Source organism: Homarus americanus, unplaced genomic scaffold (genome assembly GCF_018991925.1).
Source record: "Homarus americanus isolate GMGI-L3 unplaced genomic scaffold, GMGI_Hamer_2.0 scaffold45698, whole genome shotgun sequence".
NCBI classification, from domain to species: Eukaryota; Metazoa; Arthropoda; class Malacostraca; order Decapoda; family Nephropidae; genus Homarus; species Homarus americanus.
This window is the reverse complement of record NW_024735554.1, coordinates 10919770-10939417: the sequence shown is the minus strand read 5'-3', so window position 1 is coordinate 10939417 and position 19648 is coordinate 10919770. Positions and strand designations below refer to the sequence as shown.

At 40.1% G+C, this 19648-nt stretch overlaps 1 protein-coding gene across 5 annotated transcripts in view; it reads left to right on the top strand.

Moving 5' to 3' along the window:
* LOC121871516 (hexosaminidase D-like) overlaps positions 1 to 19648 on the top strand; it is a 273277-nt gene that overhangs the window by 236806 nt on the left and 16823 nt on the right. For 4 of the 5 annotated variants that reach the window (XM_042373924.1, XM_042373923.1, XM_042373926.1 and 1 more), the window contains 2 exons: positions 10777 to 10888; positions 11154 to 11288. In XM_042373924.1, the coding sequence (XP_042229858.1) occupies positions 11219 to 11288 (70 nt within the window). In that variant the 5' untranslated portion in view covers positions 10777 to 10888; positions 11154 to 11218. The remainder of the gene's footprint in view (positions 1 to 10776; positions 10889 to 11153; positions 11289 to 19648) is intronic. The other variant, XM_042373927.1, reaches the window with a different exon arrangement.

Here is a 19648-nt window from a genome sequence, read left to right as displayed (position 1 = left end):
AATCGTCTTCACCTAACCCAACCTAACCTAACCATACCATAAACAATCGTCTTCACACCTAACCCAACCTAACCTAACCATACCATAAACAATCGTCTTCACACCTAACCCAACCTAACCTAACCAAACCATAAACAATCGTCTTCACACCTAACCCAACCTAACCTAACCATACCATAAACAATCGTCTTCACACCTAACCCAACCTAACCTAACCATACCATAAACAATCGTCTTCACACCTAACCTAACCTAACCATACCATAAACAATCGTCCTCACACCTAACCCAACCTAACCTAACCATACCATAAACAATCGTCCTCACACCTAACCTAGTCATTGTAGGGAAGAACATTTTTAGTAAGTTTTTGTACGTCGGATATTCTATTTTCTCGGTAATGTCATTGTAAGCAATTCCGACCGATGTGTAATACCCGTGTACAGTAATAATCCAGACTAGTGAGTGGCCTGTGAGTGTTTCAAATTGTACTTATGAACGTATGTATGTATGTATGTATGTATGTGTGTGTGTGTGTGTGTGTGTGTGTGTTTACTCCAGGGTCTCATTATGGGTCTATCCTATTTCCCGGGGGAAGTGGGATCTCCATTGTGGCATTGTTGTGGTGTCCCAGCTGTGATTATACAATGTAATCACCCACTAGTTATTATTATTTTAATCCCCCTATGTATTGAGAACTAACTAGTGTATAACTTTTTGTTTTAGTATAAGGTAATGGTAGTAGTTTGTGAATATTGAGTATTTTGATATCGACGTTCATTTATATATAAAGTACACACGTAAAATGATTACAAGGCTTTAAGAATTTTCCCTTTTTTTCGATTGTGTGGCAGTGGTCTAAAACAGTGGTTCCCCGTCTATACCGGTCCGTGGCTAAGATTTCCCGGTCTCTGATTTTTTTACCGTCACTAATTTTGTTTATAATTTCATAATAAAGCAATTTCCTTGAACTCTGTGATCATTTATAATAATGCTGTACTCGATTACTAAAATTAAATGTATATTTTTAATGTGGTAACTGTCAGCTGATTCCTGGGTAGCCATTGCACTGGCTCGGCGGAATGGCGGTTAGTGGGGTAGCATGTTTGGGTTTCTGTCTGCTTTATCACAGTTTATTACTATTTTTTTAAACTAAAATCGCTTACGATGCTGCATAAAGATTATTAGAAGACAGGAATATACTGTATACGCCTGCCCATATTACAGATACCAATGTTTAGCGAAATAAACTCCTTCAAGGGATTTTTGGTGTACTTTTTGAGTCTAGCGCTCCATCTCCGCATTGTATGCACGATGATACATCGCAAAACGAAATTTCCCCGTAATTATCGGTCCCAGTCTCACGAAATACCGAAGGTCTACTGTGTATGGACTACACTACAACATGTATATTGTAAATATAAAATATTTACAATACTGACCGACATTTTAAACTCCACTGGTCCGTGAAGTTGAAGAGTTTGGGAATCTGACAAATGCAGAGGTGGAGAAACCGTCGCCCTCGGGCCATTTTTGTCCCTCGAAGGGTCTCGTGGTGGCCGGCGACCATATTCAAGTTAAGTGGGTCTCTCTCTTTTAAGGGGAGACTCAGGGGGAGGGGGTATACAGTAGAATATATCGATAGATTCGGATGGAAATTTTCACAATAGACACAGTTATAAGATTAACTCCCTCACGTTGGGATGATGTTCCAGGGTAGTGGTCATGCCCATTAAATCTGCAAAGCTTATTGTTAACATTGAAAATAATAGGTGGCCTGTGAAGAGCCCTTATCGTTTTGATCTGGCTCCTTGACCTCAAAAGTTTCCCCAACCCTGGTCTAAAGGAACATTATCATTATTATTATTATTGTTATTATTATTATTATTATTATCATTATTATTATTATTATTATTACGTTCAGTGTTCTTGCTTATTACCGTGGTCGAATACTTGCGCGGTAATAAACAGTAAGAGGCAAAATTATAAAAATACTAGTTTGGTGTTGAATGGTGAAGATTGGGTAAGTTTTGACGAGCTTGATATCCTGTTTCCACACCGCTCGACCCTTATGTTAAAGTTCCAATCATTAATCAGAGCAACAATAACAATAATTATATTTAGCTGTTTTAAATTGGGAGTAATTATACCGGTTGACGCTAGTGGTGGGTGGAAGTGGAGTCTGGTCCCATGTTGTTGTATAATTAGAATAGACAACAGGTGTACATTGGCTGATTCGTCAAACATTCGCAGTCAAAACAAACACCGCATGAAATGTAAGTGTAGGGGATAAATGTATTACAGATTATATTATAACTTTCGCTCCTGTGTGCCTTTCGTTGGTTAACGAATAGAGCTTATTGAAAGACTCATTTCAGCAGAGGATACCTGTTGTGTAATATATATATGACAACGGGAACCAGTTTGGTATGGTCGTGGATGGGGTTACTGAATTCTCAGAAATTCGTTTGATAATTTTTCTCACTAACCGGAGATGGGACTTAAGGATAAAGTATGACTACTGTAGCTAAAAGTACGGTAGTCTCAGCGGCATGTTAGGTGCGTTCCTCGTATATCTGTCAAAATAATTCCGTCAGGGTGGCTCTCATCCAGTTTAAGGGTAACAAATATTGTATGCACCGTTGAGAATTCAATTTTGTGCTGTAACTGAAATAATTAAGGGAAAAATTACCATTATACTAGTATGGCATTTTTGTCGTGTTTGTGATGTTTTTGTCGTGTTTCTGTAGTATTGTGACTCGCGTTTTCGTCGCTTTATCGTGATTCTGCCTTTTATATAATTTTGTCGTATATTTTAACTATAATATGCCTTGGGTTTGTCTTGTTCTTAACCGTATGGTCTCGGTTTTGTTAGCCAGGTTTTTGTCGTGCTTGTGGTGAGTCTTGGAGTGTGTTTGCTGTGTGAAGCAGCGGTCGTGTTGTGCCGTGTCACGGAGAAAGTAGGCTGACGCTCGCCCAGGGAGAGAGAGGGAAGGGGGAGAAGGGAGAAAGGTGAAGAGCGGGAGGGGGGAGGATAAGGAGAGGCGGTGAGAGGTAAGTAATGATGGTTGGAGGCGGGAGAGGTGAGAGGCAAGGAAGCACACGACTGGGATATTAGAAATGAAGAATACAAATAAAGATAACAAACGCTGATAAGAAAAGAGAGGTGAAGGTAAAACAAAGAACATCACTGTCTAAGAAATTGAAAAAAATGCAAAATAGAACACGAAGAGAAAAGAGAAAACGAAAATAAAATCGAACACTAAGAGAAAACGCGATAGAAAACAGACTGAAGAAAGCTAAGAATAGACCATCGTGCGCCGGGGAATAATTAACTTGAGAACCACAACAACAAGCTGCAGGGGTGACGAGGTACGTGCGGGTGGGGGGGAAGCGGGTGCTTGGGGAGGGGGGGGTCATGACGAGTGGTTAGGGATGAGGAGGAAGTGGCTGTATGATGAGGGAGGGAAAGAAGGTGAAGATGGGTGCTTGTATTTTTTGTCTTATTATTATTGTTATTATTAGTATTGTTGTAGGTTTCAATGAGGGATACAATTGTCTTGCTATTCCACTATTAATAAATTTAGTTCAACTCTTGGTTATTTCGGTGAATCTTCTATACAAGTCACAGGTTGGAAGGATATCATTCCATTTAGGGTTTTACTTATATTTCATAATTTTTTTTATTACTTATTTTAACATTCAGTACAGGGCAGCCAGACGCGAGGCTTCACACATTTTCTCATTATCCATTGTCATTCCCTCATTTATCACTCGTCCATTTTCTTACACATTCACCTCACTTCCTCCATTCTCTCCCTCCCTTTTATTTAAATTTAATACCTGTTTTTATTCCCTCGTCCCCTGTCCGTACTTGAGTTACGACCCTCCTTTTCACCTTCTTACCCAGCTTCCACCGCTGAATTACCAGCGGCCCGGGTCGTATGTACAGAAGCAGTAGATATCTCACAAATGTCGTCGTCGAATCACCACTGGCTGTCCCGCCCTTTCCGGTAATTTCCCGGCGATCGGTATCCGTATACGTACAGACAAACAACAGGCAGGTAGATTTCCTCCAGATCACAGAAACACACTTGTGCACTGTAGTCTTTTTTAATAATCACTAATTCTTCACAACACTGTTCACTGGGTAGGGCCTCACAACTGGGCTTCTCACTATGGATGTAGTGTATAGTCAGCACACTACCAGTGTACAATTCCTGAGCATTTTCACTTTATAACGCTCACAAGAGTTCCACAACATTTGATCAACAATTATCTTTAGTTGTCACTGGGTCTGTTCTTCACACTCTGAACGGAGAAGTGCGAACTACTCTCCTAGGCTTGCTTGCTTGTTTGGAGATTTCTGGCCACGTCGCCTTTCTGCTACTTCGGCCTAGACAGTGCTCTGCTGCTTATAAACTTCTGCTCAGATGCCCAGAACATCCTAGCACCACCCAGGCATTGCAGGACGGAACGAGATACTCCTGGAAAGCTTTAGAGTGGTCTAGGTTTACAATACATAAGTAAATCATAACAAAAATAATGCAACAAATTCTATAAAATTCTTACATAGGTAATACATCAATACATACAAGAAAATCTCCCAAAACCCACCAAAACAATCTGCTGCTTGGAACAGAAAACAACTAGAACACCCAGTTCACAAAAACCACGGTACTAAATTTTGCCTCCGCATAACAGTTACACTTGTTTTCATCAGCGATCTCCTGGTACACACGTCTAAACTTATATACTATACTTACTAATATCCGTATTCGTAAGTTTTCTTCTGAATCGTCCGTTAGAATAGCGTCATTTGCAAACCGCAGCGGTCTCGCCTCCCATTTATATCCTTTATCAGTATTCACCAAACGTGTGCCTCCTCTCCGTCAGTCTTGGTGCGGCTCTTGCTACTCCGTCAGTGAAAATATGCAACAAACTTTCCTCTCGTGGAAAATTTTGTGTATTTGGGAAGTCCTAAAAAAAATTCCACTTGTTTAAGTTCCCTGTTGCTTACCATAATTTTTATTTTAGGATTTATTTCCAATTTGGAAACAACCATTACTTTCATCTTTACAGCATTAAACCTTTAAACAATATTTTTCACATCATGTTAGTAAATGCATATTAGAATGTTACCACGTTTGTCACGTTATTTATTTTTGTACATTTATATTATATACTGTATATATATACGTATTTACAGTATTGTGTCGTATATATACATTAATCTGGTAAGTTGGTGGAAGCGATACAACTTGGGTGTTAAAGTGAGACAAACAAGACGGCCAGTCAGGATCTTGTGGCGGCAAAATATATAATATTTGCAATGTGATATAGGGGTACGGAAGAAATTAAGAATAGGGCAAGCAAAAATAGCATTTATTAAGACCCAATGAACAAAAACATTAACTTCAATTTGAGGAAAGGCTTTTACATGGCAAGGACTGATGTTTGGGTTAGATGAATGGACAATTTCAGAAGACACCAGGAAGAGGTTAGAAGCCTTTGAAATGTGTTTTTGTCGAATACTAAGAAAAAGCTACACTGACAGAAAAAAACTGTAAATGAAGTACTAAGATTAGCAAAAACTTAAGACAAATACTTAAAATGTACAGGAAAAAAATTATATACTTTGGTCATATAATTAGGGATGGGGAGGATAATAACAGAAATGTTAATGGGCAAAGTTGAGGGTAGGAGGGCCAGGGGAAGGCAGAGACTGAGATGGATCAATGAAATTAAAATCTGGGTCCTCAGAGAGATACAAAACCTTGGGGGATTGGTAAAAACAGCCCGAGAACGTTAGAATGTGGAGGACTGTGGTCGCCAACCCTAAGATGTATCAGGGGCCACTAATAGGGCGCAGGCCCCCAGTTTTCTTAGTCATGCCAATGTTGTTGTTACTTCTCACTTTGCAGTGGTATTTTTCTGGTTAAATAAACTTTCATTATTAATTCAATATCAGATACTCATAATGACACCAGGTGATCAAACTGATTCCAGGTGACTCACAAGTGCTAATAAATGACCTCGGCTGACTTGTAAGGACTTAGTTACCCAAGGTCGGGACTAGGGCTATTTCAGTGGCAACAAAATCTTATTATTATTATTATTATTATTATTATTATTATTATTATTATTATTATTATTATAATAAACTATGCAAAATACTCAAATGTCACTTAATGTGTACTGTAAGATCGTGAAATTATAGAAGGTTAGAATGGTAGGTAGGGGTAGGCAGGTTAGATAAGTAGATCGGTAAGTGGGGTAGGTAGGTTGATAAGTGGGATAGGTAGGTAAGAAGTGATGGTTTGCAAGCCATGGTATCAGAAGAACACTAACAGAGGACCAAGGACATCCGGATCCCACAACATATGTAAACACTCGTCCACCCACACCCACTACGCCCCGGCGACGCTCCTAATAACTCCACTGCCACAGTTATCCTAACGGCCCCCTTAAGTCTGTCTCCAACTGCGGTTAAGTTGGCTAATGAAGTAATGATAGACCTCTTGAAATTAATGTATATCTGATACGTATATGTTTACCTGTTTGTATCTGTATTTTACACATATCAGTACCTCCTTGCAAGGTAGTAGGTAATAGGCAGCTATCAATCAGGGAGGTAGTACTGCCTGAGAAGATATTGGAAGCATAATGTGTTGTCTAATGGTAGACCCTGCTGCTATATGGCATCACAAAAATTAGTGACCAAGTCCCAGGTTGCTGATCTGACTTTCTGCCTCATTTACACACAATTGCAGGGTCTCAACTGTTTCACTTACTTTGACTACGACTACTTTGCTTTCACTCGGAATCGATTATGACGATCATCCAGCTATGATACAATGATATGAGTTATTAGGGATGTCACCTAGGTTAATGAGTTTTGAGGTGACTAAAGAGGCCGATACGGGACCCGCAGCGCCCTCCACATTCGTTGCACATGTGGAGGGCTCCATCTACTGTGGGAGGGGCGGTGGCAACGTCATTCCGACATTGGTGCTTGTCTGCCTCGGATTGAAGTCGGGCTAACTTGAAAGTATTGACATCTTCTCGTGTGGTGCTTCTCCAAGTGTTATGATGTGGAGTAATCGACTCCCAGGTAAGGGGGTCGATTTGGCACCTTTTCAGGTTTGTCTTAAGACTATCCTTAAATCTTTTCAATTGCCCGCTGGCGTTACGTTTGCTATTCGTTAAGTGACTGTAAAGTAGCCGCTTTGGCAGTCTACTGTCGTCCATGTGGGTAACATGGCCAGTCCAACGTAGTTGTTCATGGACAATGGTAGCCTCGATGCTCCTACAGTTGGTGTCAGCAAGAATACTGGCATTTGTTCTCTTGTCTTCCCAGTGAACTCGGAGGATGGAACATAGACTATGTTGGTGAAAGTTTTCAAGTGCCTTGAGGCACCTCCTGTATGTGACCCCATGTCTCACTGCCATATAGTAGGGTGGGCAGGGCCACTGCTCGATATACATGCAGTTTTGTGAATAATTTCAACTCCCTACAGCTAAAGATACGGTATCGGTGTCCGCCCAAGGCCTGAGATGCACATCTGATCCAATGATGAATATCTTCATCGATGTTTGCGATGTTTGTGAATTGGTTAGCTGGGTGGATGGTGGAAGTGTGTCTGAACCAGGGGCAGGTTGAAAGAGAATTTGAGTCTTACGTACGTTCATCTCGAGGCCGAAGTGTGCATACGCGCCTGCATAGGTGCTCAGGATCTCCTGTAGGTCGCGTTCAGTTTGAGCAACAAGGGTGAGGTCGTCTGCATACTGAAGCTCAGTCATGGAAGCTGCCGACACCTTTGTTCTTGCCTGGAGTCGTCTTGTGTTGAAAAGACCCCCCTTCACCCGGTACTCGATGTTCACCCCGCTGGCTAAATTGGGACTGGCACGACAAAGGAAGGCAGCCAAGAAGATGGAAAAGAGAGTTGGTGCCAGTACACACCCTTGTTTAACCCCTGTTTGGATGGGGAAGAACTCTGACTGGGTACCGTTGTGCAGGACACTGCTGTTCATGCCATCGAGTAGTTGCCTCACAATGGTGATGAATTTTGGTGGTCAGCCAAAACGGCTGAGGGTCCACCAGAGGGCTTCCCTGTTGACTGTGTCGAAGGCCTTGGTTAGGTCAATGAAAGCCATGTACAGGTCACGACGCTGTTCTCTGCACTTTTCCTGTATCTGACGGGCAGCAAAGATCATGTCAGTGGTACCACGTGATGGTCTAAAGCCACATTGAGATTCTGGGAGGAAGTTTTCCGCCTCAGGAAGAAGTCTGTTTAGGAGGACTCGGGCGATAATCTTGCCAGCTACGGAGAGTAGTGAGATCCCACGATAGTTGCCACAGTCTGACTGGATCCTCCTTGTTCTTATAAATATTGACAATGGAGGCATCTTTAAGAGCTTTGGGGATTTCCTCATTTTCCCATATATTCTTCAGGAGAGAGTGGAGATTTCTGATAAGCAGAGGTCCTCCTGCTTTATACACCTCGGCTGGGATTCCATCAGGCCCTGAGGCTTTGTTATTTTTCATCTGTTTGATGGCGGTAGCTACCTCATCCAGGGATGGAGGATAGCTGAGGTGGGTCAGCTCTGGATGCTGAGGGACCTGCTGGGTAGTCAGGACATCCACATCTGTGTTTCGGTTGAACATTGAATGGTAGTGCTCTTTCCAGCACTGAAGGAGGCCTTCATCTTTAATTATGTGGTTACCGTCAGATGAGCGAAGGGGGGATGTCATGAGTGACTCGCCCATATAATGTTTTAGTGGAAATGAAAAATTTGTCCATTTTGTGCTGATCTCCAAGTTTTTGTGCTTCACATGCTTTATTTTTAAGCCACTCGTTCTTTAGATTGTGTAGTTCCCGCTGGGCTGCCGCTTTCTTCTGTGGAAGGTATCAGCTTTGGTCCTAGACTGAGGGTTGTTCTGCCAGTCAGTAAAAGCAGCACATTTATCATCGATGAGTACTTTGATTGCCGAGTCATTTTCATCGAACCAGTCCTGATGTATGCTTTTGATCTGGCCGAGGGTCTCTCTGCAGGTCTTTGTCATAAAAGCATAAGGAGTATCCCATTCGGCACTGGGATTCACGTTGTTTGCTGTTGGGTTGTTTATAAGCCCATGTTTGAGCTGCTCTCTGAAAGGATGTGCTACCGCTGGATCCTCCAGACGCTTAGTATTAAAACCTCTTCTGAGGGTTTGCTTCCTTAAAACGGCAATGTGAAGTGAGAACTTGGATCTGACAAGTAGATGATCAGTGTCACAATGGTCTGGGCCATGCATGGCACAGGTGATGAGGACATCTCGGCGATCTCTTTCTCTGACAATGATGTCGTCAATGACATGCCTCTGTTTGGATCGTGGGTGCTGCCACGATCCATTGAACTTGTCGGCCTGCCTAAACAAGGTACACTATTGGCGATAGTGAGGTTAAGAGCAGCACACTTGCTGAGGAGTAAGCCACTGGGATTACACTTGCCTAGTCCATTTTCCCTTATGGTTCCCTGCCAAATGCTAGCGTCTGCCAACTCTGGCATTGAAGTCACCAAGGAGCACAACCTTGTCTTCTCTGTGGATAGAGGTTAGTGCTCTGTCAAGGTTGGTGTAAAAGGCCTCCTTGATGCCATACTTTGCATCCAGTGTTGGGGCGTATGCACTGATGAAGAAGGCGTGACGTGAGTGATTCAGTGGAACTCGAAGCGTCATGAGGCGCTCGTTGATACCAACAGGCATTTCAGTTAGCCTGTGGGATGCATTGGCGGATGGCAAAGCCAACTCCATAAATGTGGTTTCTCTCCGCAGCAGGCTTACCCTTCCAGAAGAAGGTGTAGCCAGACCCCTGTTCTGTGAATTGGCCCTCATCTGGGAGCCGGGACTCACTGATGGCTGCTATGCCTTTCAGGATGTGCATTTGTGCCAGTATTCAGAAGGGTCCTGACATTCCATGCAGCATCCAAAAGTGGTTGTATGGTTTGTTTTTGTTTGGATCTGTGATTTTGATTGTGTTTTTGACAGCATAATTATGACCATACTGGGTGTGGTTGCCCAGTCAGGTTGGGTTTTGCAGTTTTACTTTGACAACACAACATACAGTACATAATGTATATCGTTTATCATTATTGATTTTTTTTCGTTTTTGTATTTATTTATGGTTATTTTATTTTTATTTTAAATCTTATTTTTATTATTTTATTAATTTTTAATTATTATAATAATAATAATAATAATAATAATAATAATAATTTATTATTATTATATTTTAGCCCCCCAGGCCATAAAAAAAAATCTGTTCCTGTGTTTGCATCTGTGCGTTTGTTTTGTGGATTTGTTTAAAATTGTACCTGTACTTTTGATGTATTAGTATGTCTTTGTACTGTACATACTTGTAATGTTATTTCAAGATCATGAAAACTGTTTACGGTATGTATTTTTATAATTTTGCAATCTCCGAACCTGACCCAGTACACCACAATTCCTAAATCAATAAAATACAGTAAAGGTCTCGCTCTCGCTCTCTCGCTCTCTCTCCAGCCCTTTATCACACCCCATACATCTGTACGGTACATGTCTGTGATCTCCTGAAGATTAGCCTGCCCCAGCTTATTTTTCCTAATAATAATGTAATCTGTTACATACTACCTAAGAGATAAAGCTAGGTTAGCATTAGGATGGTTAATCAGAATGTGAAATAGGGTGATTCCTTGCCCCTTTTTTTCCATCCATATCTCATACACAGCTAATGGTTATTCCTTTTTTTCCAGATCTCTGTTATCGTCACTGCAACTAACGAACACAGCCGCTTTGACCACAATTAAAACATCGAGCTACATCAACTAGTCAAGTTCGTCCAGCCCTCCTGCCTCAGTTATCAGGGTATGGCCCAATTCATGCCCTTCCTGTCACCTCACACTGGGCCATGATGCGATTCCAATTGGTCCCTTAACCTCTTAAATACAGCTGCTAATGATCTCAATAGTCTTATCCTTTTTTTTTTTTAATAATTCTTGGTGGTTGGCCTTGCTTTTAACATCATAGTGGAAATGTATGTTTTATGTGTGTTTCAGAGTTAACCTAGTTTGCCTTTAGGTGTATAATTCGATGGGTATGGCATCTTTTTTTTTTAATCCCCTTCTTTCAGCGTGACCTTAAACTCTGACGGGTCGAGCTGAGGCCCTGTAAGGGGTTGAGCTGGCTCTGGTGAGCATGTATTCCGTCAAGAGCATGCTGCCTAACCGGCGACCTGTAGTCTTGTGGACCTCTGTCGATTTCCAGCGTATGCAACCCAGTTACTGGTTTTGTTGTGATGTGCGAATTGGTTTTATAGGCTGGGCACAGTATGGGTGAGGATTATGCATGGGAATGTTTGTGTAGGCTAGGGTATGAGGCTGTGTATAAGATGGCAGCACTGGCGTGAAAACATACTGAAGTGCCCTTCATTCTTCATGCATATAGTATTTGCAAGATTTTGTGACATTTCATCACCAACCTTGAATGTAACTATGACACAGTATTTACTCAGCACATTTGTACCCTTTTCCGAGATATACAGTATGTGGTGATTTGAAGTTCAGCCATTACAGTACAGAACTCTGTGCAAGAAATTTGAAACTTATGATTTTGTTGTTACGTATACGTAGTTTTATTGTATACTTTCTCCAATGGAAAAGGGTTGCTTTTGCTCTTTCTGCATGTACCATATATGCTTTTCTTGTACAGTTGTTACTCTAGTGAGCTCTCTTTGTTACTGTATTTTCCTGCATTCCTTATTACAAGTATGAGTTGGTTATACAGTATTGTTGAATAAAGCCAAAGACCCTAAGGCAGTTGTTCCCAAACTGGGGGGCGCAGGGTACAGGGGAGGCGTGAAGCCATCTGCCAAATTTGCAATTTTTTTGCTCAAAAAGAATATAATGAAGAAACTCTTTCAGGAGTAACTCTCTCTCCATTTGAATCTTCCACACATCCGTGCAAAACCAAAGTATAGCAGTCACCCCTATCCGTTTTCTATTATTGCATCTCTCCTTACGCTTCTTGTACATGACATGGATACCATACTGACTCTCACTACTCGTATCTTTCACAACACTACCAGCCACCGATCCTCCCTCATTTCAGTTCCGGTATGTTAAGATTTATCTCAAACTGTGTGTTTTAGTCTGGATTTCTTCTTTTAATGATTTTTTAATTAATTTTGTTTATAACTATGGTGTGATGTAGATTTTACATGCAAAAATGTAAGAGGGGGGGGTCGTGAGGACTTCGCAGAAAGCAAAAGGGGGCATCATGTAAAAAAGTTTGGGAACCACTGCCCTAAAGTATTAATTGAGGATTGTTTTTACTTGTCAACTTCCCTTATTGAGATTTTCTCATTTGTCAGCAGTGACTTGTGGATTTAAACATCTCATTATGTCATTCAGGGATCACAAGAATGACAAGTTTGCCTGGTGCAGAAACCTTCCTTATTCTTTTGAGGATGTCAAAAGCGTTAGCAACTCTTAGCCTGTATGTGCTGAATGTAAACCAAGATATAAACTGAGAAAATATTTCTAATTAATGCAGCACAGCTCTTTCAGGGATTTGGTATTGTTTTCAATGGTTCTTTACCCTTTTCTACCCGGACTTGGTACTTTCTCTTGGTGGCATCTAGATTCTTTTATTTTGCTTTTATTTTTCTGTCTGGATATGACTGCTCAGACTATCATCACATGTTTTTCTCAATTGTTGGTATGACTGCATATATTCCTCAGGTAGGGGAAACTCGTTTATGTTAACCTTGTTGAAACAGTTATTGCATAGCCTTGGAATATCAACCAACAAAACTACTCATTACAGTATGGTCCTCAAGGAAATGGGTAGTACAAGTGGTACAGTGGGTTGAAAAGCTCTAACCTTAGCATTATGATCTCAAAGCCTGCCTATCTCTGTGGGAATTCAGTCTTCTAGATACTGTACACTGCATTCTACTCACTCACTGCTCTCTACTGCTACAAATGCTATGCTATACAGTACCCTGTGAGTGACCTTTTAATTGCCAATGTTGATGAAGTGGCTCTGTTATCCTTACATGGCTACCTTTCCAAGACCGGTTCTTTTATGTCATACAAGACAATTGAAGCGTTACATATGATACGGGCCCCCCTCCCCCTGATCACACCAAGATTAGCTTTCAAGAATATGAACGGCAAGTTTTGATAACTTTAATTGTCCATAACACCACCAAATGTGCATACAGTCATCACCTGATGTTTGGAAGGGTTAGGCTCATTAAAAGCTTGCCATAAATCAAAATTCCGTATGTATACTGTACGTACTGTATTGTATTGAACCCAATTTTCCCAGGAACTACTATTTTATTAGTCGAGATTGGTTCCTACGCATCAAAACCTTTGACTCTACAATATAACGAATATACATAATAATACAACAACAAACTTTATTAACGTCTAAGTGTTTTCCAAGTAATAAACCAAGATACCTCCCGCTAGTTACCAAAGAGTTACCGTATTTTCAGTTTTTTGCTGGAAAAGCTAGATAATGATGTCTAAATTCGTGTGAAATGGGTGGCAAATCGAGCCTCATGCTGGCAGAATCGTAGGGATTGTTGTGCAGTGTATCTCTGTTTCCATGGGAACCAGCCCCGGCATTTTAAATCACTCCGAATTTAGTTTATACTACTTTATTTTATTTCCACTTTTTTTATACTAGATTTGTAATTATATAATACTGAATAGGTAGGTGAATAAAAACTAAATTAAAACATACAAAATTGTCTTTTTTATTTACATGTGGCAAATGTAGATGCCTCGTCTGCACAGGAAACATGCCGTGGTGAGCTTCAGAAATCTCTTGCATAAAAAACATAAATTTACATAATTTTACACTAATTTTACTCTTAATTGTACTCAAATATGTAGATACAGTATTATTCACCGAGGCACTTTTTAGGAGTCGACACATGACATATGCTATTGGGTAAGGCACAAATTTATATGGTACAGTTTTACTACCAATACAATGTCACAATGCCGCCACCACATCATGTTGTGCTGATACCCTAAAATAATGAGAAATTATTTCTATTTACACTGTTAGAAAAGTATTTTCTGTGCTTTGGTAGTTTTGAAGAGTACACTGATAGCGAGTGTCTTTGTGTACTTTGGTGCAAATTTCACTCGAACAGCACACATAAAAATTTTTCTAGGAATACTGCTTTGCCCCAGTGGAAGGAATCCCTGAACAGAAGTGTTGAGCAGTATATCGCAAAGGGAGTTCACTACCACCTACGCAATGACCTCCAGGTCTCTGACGAGGTACTGCATTTGTCTCCAAAAACTGCCTTGCCACATTCAATGAAAACTCGTGGAGTGTAGGTTTTTTACCTGTCTTCACTAGATAAAGAATGTGCACGTTCTGAAGGGACATGTCCAAAAGATGGAAGAATAGTTTTTGTGCCATTTTATGGTCTTTCTATGCACAATCTATACTGGAGATCATGCTGTGAGACTTGTCAACCAGATGTATGTTGGAGGTGTAGTCTGAGACAGTGTGGCTTGTAGAGCCTCATCCTGGTCTTGGGGTCAACGTTGTGGGTTGATGGAGTCCAGCATATGGTGTCATGGTCATCAATATCACCCTCACTCACTATTCTTGTCATCATGTGGGTAATCAGGGTCATTAAAATCACCAGAATCACTCAGATCACTGTCCATTCCAAATGGCTCTTCACCATCACAAGGAGCATCCTCGTCAAAGAAAATAGTTTATTTTGGCGTCACTGATTGCACAACGTGACGGCATCCTTACTGAGTGGGACAGGCGAAGTTACTGGCGTGTTGCTAGAAAACATGAGGCCTAGTAATGTGATTGTCTGTAGGGGTGTATGTCAGACAACTCAAGATATTTATTTATAGCTCTTGGGACCCATAGAGATTAGCAGGAATTTTAAAATTTTCAAGGAACATTGATATACGCCCCAAACCTGGATGCCTTTACTTTAGTGGACGTTAATCGACGCCCCAAACCACGTAGGGGTTAATACTATCTTGAAAATAAACACACATAGTAATGCAGCAATTAAACCAATAAGAGGCATTTGTGTGAGTAATAATTCTGTAGAAATACTTATAATCCATTTCCTCAGTCAGTTGTGGCCTGTGAGATGGCCATGCACATTGCCCTTATTGCATGTAATGAAGCTATAAAAGTTGTGGAAAAATCATTTCAATAATAATAATAATAATAATAATAATAATAATAATAATAATAATAATAGGTGTCTGTGTCTCAAGAGTGCCAGTTCTTCTAAAGAATTCACTAGCGCTTGGAACACTACAACTGATCATAAGTTTAAAAAAAAAAAGTCTTAACTTGTTTCTTAAAGGCTTCCACAGAAGTCAGCTGCTTCATGGATGCAGTCTGAGTGCTGTATAGGAAAAGGATCGGGCAGCAAAAGAACATTCCCTATATCGTGCTGACATGGATGCAGCAGGATATTTAGGAAAACTCTTTTAATTGTATTTAAGCATTTAATGTTCCCCCTACTAAGGAAGATTTAAAAAAAAAACTACTGAAAAATCTCCATATAAAAATATTATTACAATTATTTTCACAGTATAAATTGCATGCAGTAGAACACACCATCCTACTTAGCCAAAGCAGAAAAAAACATAAAGCACGAGATCAGCTGAAGTTATTTACAATGAAAATATATATAGTACACATATAGTAGTAATGTCTGTTAGCTGGAATCCCTCAAACCTGGAACTCTCCGATAGCCGGAATTGAAATTTTCTCAAAAAATCATTCCCAAAGGCTTTAGGGACGATTTTCCGAGGGACACATTTTCTGGAAAATTCTGAGAACATTTTCCCGGTACCCGGAAAATTACAGAAAATTCTTGGGATGGGGCATTTTTATTCCAAGTTTGAGAGATGAAAATTGGGCATTTTCTGGAAATTCCGCAAAAATTTTTCCAGTACAATGTACCAGGAAAATTCCAGGGATGGGGGACATTTTTCCAGGTTCGAGAGATAATGTAATGTGCAGTTTCTGGAACTTCCGAGAATATTTTTCCGTTGCCAGGGATGAGGAATTTTTTTCCCGCTTTGACAGAGTCATCTTGTTTCCTGGAAATCTCTCATTCCTGGAAGTGATCTGTACCAATTGTTCCTGCTAACGGAGATATCACTGCACCATAATTTTATCGGAATTTTCCAGAATGATGCATTATTTCATCTTTCAAACCTGGAAAAATTCCCCATCCTCAGAATTCTTCCGGGTACCGGGAAAATTTTCTCTGAATTTTCCCCTGGAAATTTGTTTCCAAAACTGGAATTATCTGGAAACATTCCGAGCAAATTTTAGTTCCGACTATCGGAGAGTTCCTACAAAGAGGGATTATGGGCGATTTCGATTTTGAGGGGTGCTATAATAAGAGACCTGAGACCCAACCATTGGTGTGCAGGTCTGGAACCATGTATCGCTCTGTTGAGCAATTAGATTTATGATGCTGTACTGTATCACATATGCGTCATTTCTTTAATAGGGGGTGAATGTGAGGACTTTGTACTTGTAGGTTTACTATATTGTTGACTTTCTTTAATGGAATAAGTGCAACTTTTGCTATTTCTGCATATACTGTACTGTATATACCTATCTTATACTATAATTGTTTTGGTCAGTGTTTGTGTTGTTTCCTTGCTGGAATAAGTTGGTTTCTTATTTGAATAAAGCCTAAGGTGTGGTACTAAATGGGGCTTATTTCTCTTATCAATCCTTACTAAGCTTTTGCCAAGGTTTTCCTCAAACAGATTTTCCTTGTTGGCACATGTGTAGTGAGATCAAGCTTCCCTCACTCTGGGGATGCCACTGATACAAACTAAGAAATTACTGTAGTGCCTCATCATACAGTATTTGCCACTCTTGATCATGGCGTGGGAGATTATAAGACTTATTCAGTAAGTATCAACCGCTTTTAGCATGGCACCATACTATAGTCATCAGGGATGCTGTTTAATGTATTGGTGACTTTATCAAAACTTGCTGTTCTAAAGTTATCATACATGAAATCATCACAAGGTCAAATTTTCCAAAAATATTAAGGAGTTAAGGTGTACATGTGGTAAATCACATTTCTGTTTTTGTATTGCACAATTGTAATTTCCCATAAATGTTGTCAATTACCTAATAAACTACTACTGTACTAATTTTTATCTGTTCATCAAGACATAAAATTTGCTATTTATTCTTGTAATTTATTACAATAAACAGACATTTACCTACATTAACAAAAACTATTCGCAGTGCTCACTAATTTACTCAAATGCATTGAATTTAGTGATTTTATGTGAGATGACAACATATATACAGTTCACTACTGTACCTGGTATTGCACGTGTTGAAATACAGATTAAGTCCATACTGTATATGTTTGTGCTTTTGTTATCTATGGTTTAAATATTTTGTATTTATATAAGTCCGGTGCATTTCTTAGAAAGATCAGGCTCTCAAAAGTTTCACTCACGACATCCGTGTTTTATAGCTCATGTTTATATTCTGGCAAAAACAACCGATTTCACATAAGATTTCAGGTATGGATTTATGTATGAATGGTTGTACATCCGGTAAAAAAACTATCATACAGGTGGGGGCCGATGATTTTCCAACTGAACATTCCCGTTGTCTCGCGAGGTTTGGTCTGCCTGAATGCGAGACATTTTGTATTTAATTTGGTAGGCTGAAATTACCAGTAGCTATTTCAATGACAATATTGAATTACTTTGTTACAATATGACTGGAGAATGTCAGTACAGTATATCTAGATGTTAAACTGTATGTTATACAGTCAACCCTCGCTTTACGCGGTCCCACTTTACGCGTTTCCATGTTTACGCGGTACCCTGCCGAACACGGAATGCTCACTTTCCGCGGTGTGTGTACCCTTTTACGCGGAGAGCGGCGCGAGCAGGGTGCGCACAAGGTCGCCCAGTCATCAAAACATTACCGAGTTCTTCACCCGCCACTCACCACAGCTGGCCCAAGTCAGTGATAGTGATAATGATAGTGAGGATATGGACTTATATGGACTTTGAGGGTTTTGATAAAGAGGCCCTGCAAGCCTCTGTGGTGGATAGTGATACCATTGATACAAGTGATACAGGTGAGGGCCAATAATCTGCCCTCTGCCTCGAAACCAACTCCCCATCCCCGTGTGCCCAGCCATCTTTTCTACTAATGTAAGTGTTAAAAAACCTAATATTATTTATATTTCTCTTAATTATTAATTGTGTGTGCATACCATCATAAAATTAAGAAGTTATTTTTACTACAACGTAGGTATTGTGTCTGAAAAAGTGGAGTTTGGGGGTCGGCCCGGTCTCTATTTCAATTAATCCCATATGTTATGTTGTTCACTTTACGCGTTTCTCACTTTACGCGGGCCGCCGTGGGTTCAATTGACTGCGTAAAGTGATGGTTCACTGTATTAAGTTTTCCACACACCGTGGGCTATAGTAACCATGGAAGTGGATGAGTTGCCATACAGGAATGCATTATATGTTTGGCAGAATTGGTGGATATAGTAAAGGTATAAGATTATTTTGTAACCGAATCTGTATTTGTATAGCTACTTCACTTTGGGCTAATGTCACATTGTCATTCCTTATTTGTATTAGAAAATATGCCATGCTGTTCCGAACCATCTGAATAGCTCCACAGTTTCGCATACCGTCATAATGGAACCCGGCCCAACAACGTTTCACCATACGGTCGATAATTCCGGAAAGTCTAGTACAGTACTGGGTTTCGTTTCAGAGCGTCGATCGCTAGTTTCGAGCACGTGTGGCCGAACCCATACATGCGCAGGGCTACCAATGTGAGGAATGCCTCGGGAGGGTGGGGGTGCTTTTTTAAACACTTCGTTTGTAGTGTCAGTTCGTTTCGCGTAGGAATTATAACAGTAGTTTTTTTACCGAATGTACCTTTAGGTTTATTAGTATGTGTGTATTTGGGTGTGTGGAAGAGTGGTAAAATGTGGTTGTATGTGTGTTTTAGGAGTGTAGATATATCAGGGATGTACAACCTTTTTTATTTGGGGGCCACATGAGAAGATCGACTCATAAGCTGGCGCTGCAAAATTTAGGCAGGTCCTCATAATTAAAGTCATACATTTAAGATTTTCATTCATGTGTATTATAAATATTTTTGATAACCATCAATAGGCTGTGGGCAGTATAAATCATACAACAGAAGTTAACTAATTTATATGTTTTCTGACAACTACAGTAAGTTATTACAGTGAAAATAAATACCTGTACAGTAATTGAATAATGTGTTTACAACTTGGAAAGTTTTTCTTGAGTTGTGATAGGAGACGAGTTTCTTCATGTTGGGATCTAACTTCGTGGATGCCAGTTGCAAAATGGGATGCAGATTATCGTCATTTAGCCTACTTCGAAAATTTGATTTGTTGAGATTTAATAGACTGATTGTTTGCTCACAGAAGTAAGTGGAGCCAAATAAACTAGCTTAAATAACAAATATGGATACTGATCTTGAGGCAAATACTTGTAGAAATTGAGCAAGCTCATTTCCATAAACTATGCACAAATTATGTAAATTCTGGAGAACAATCTA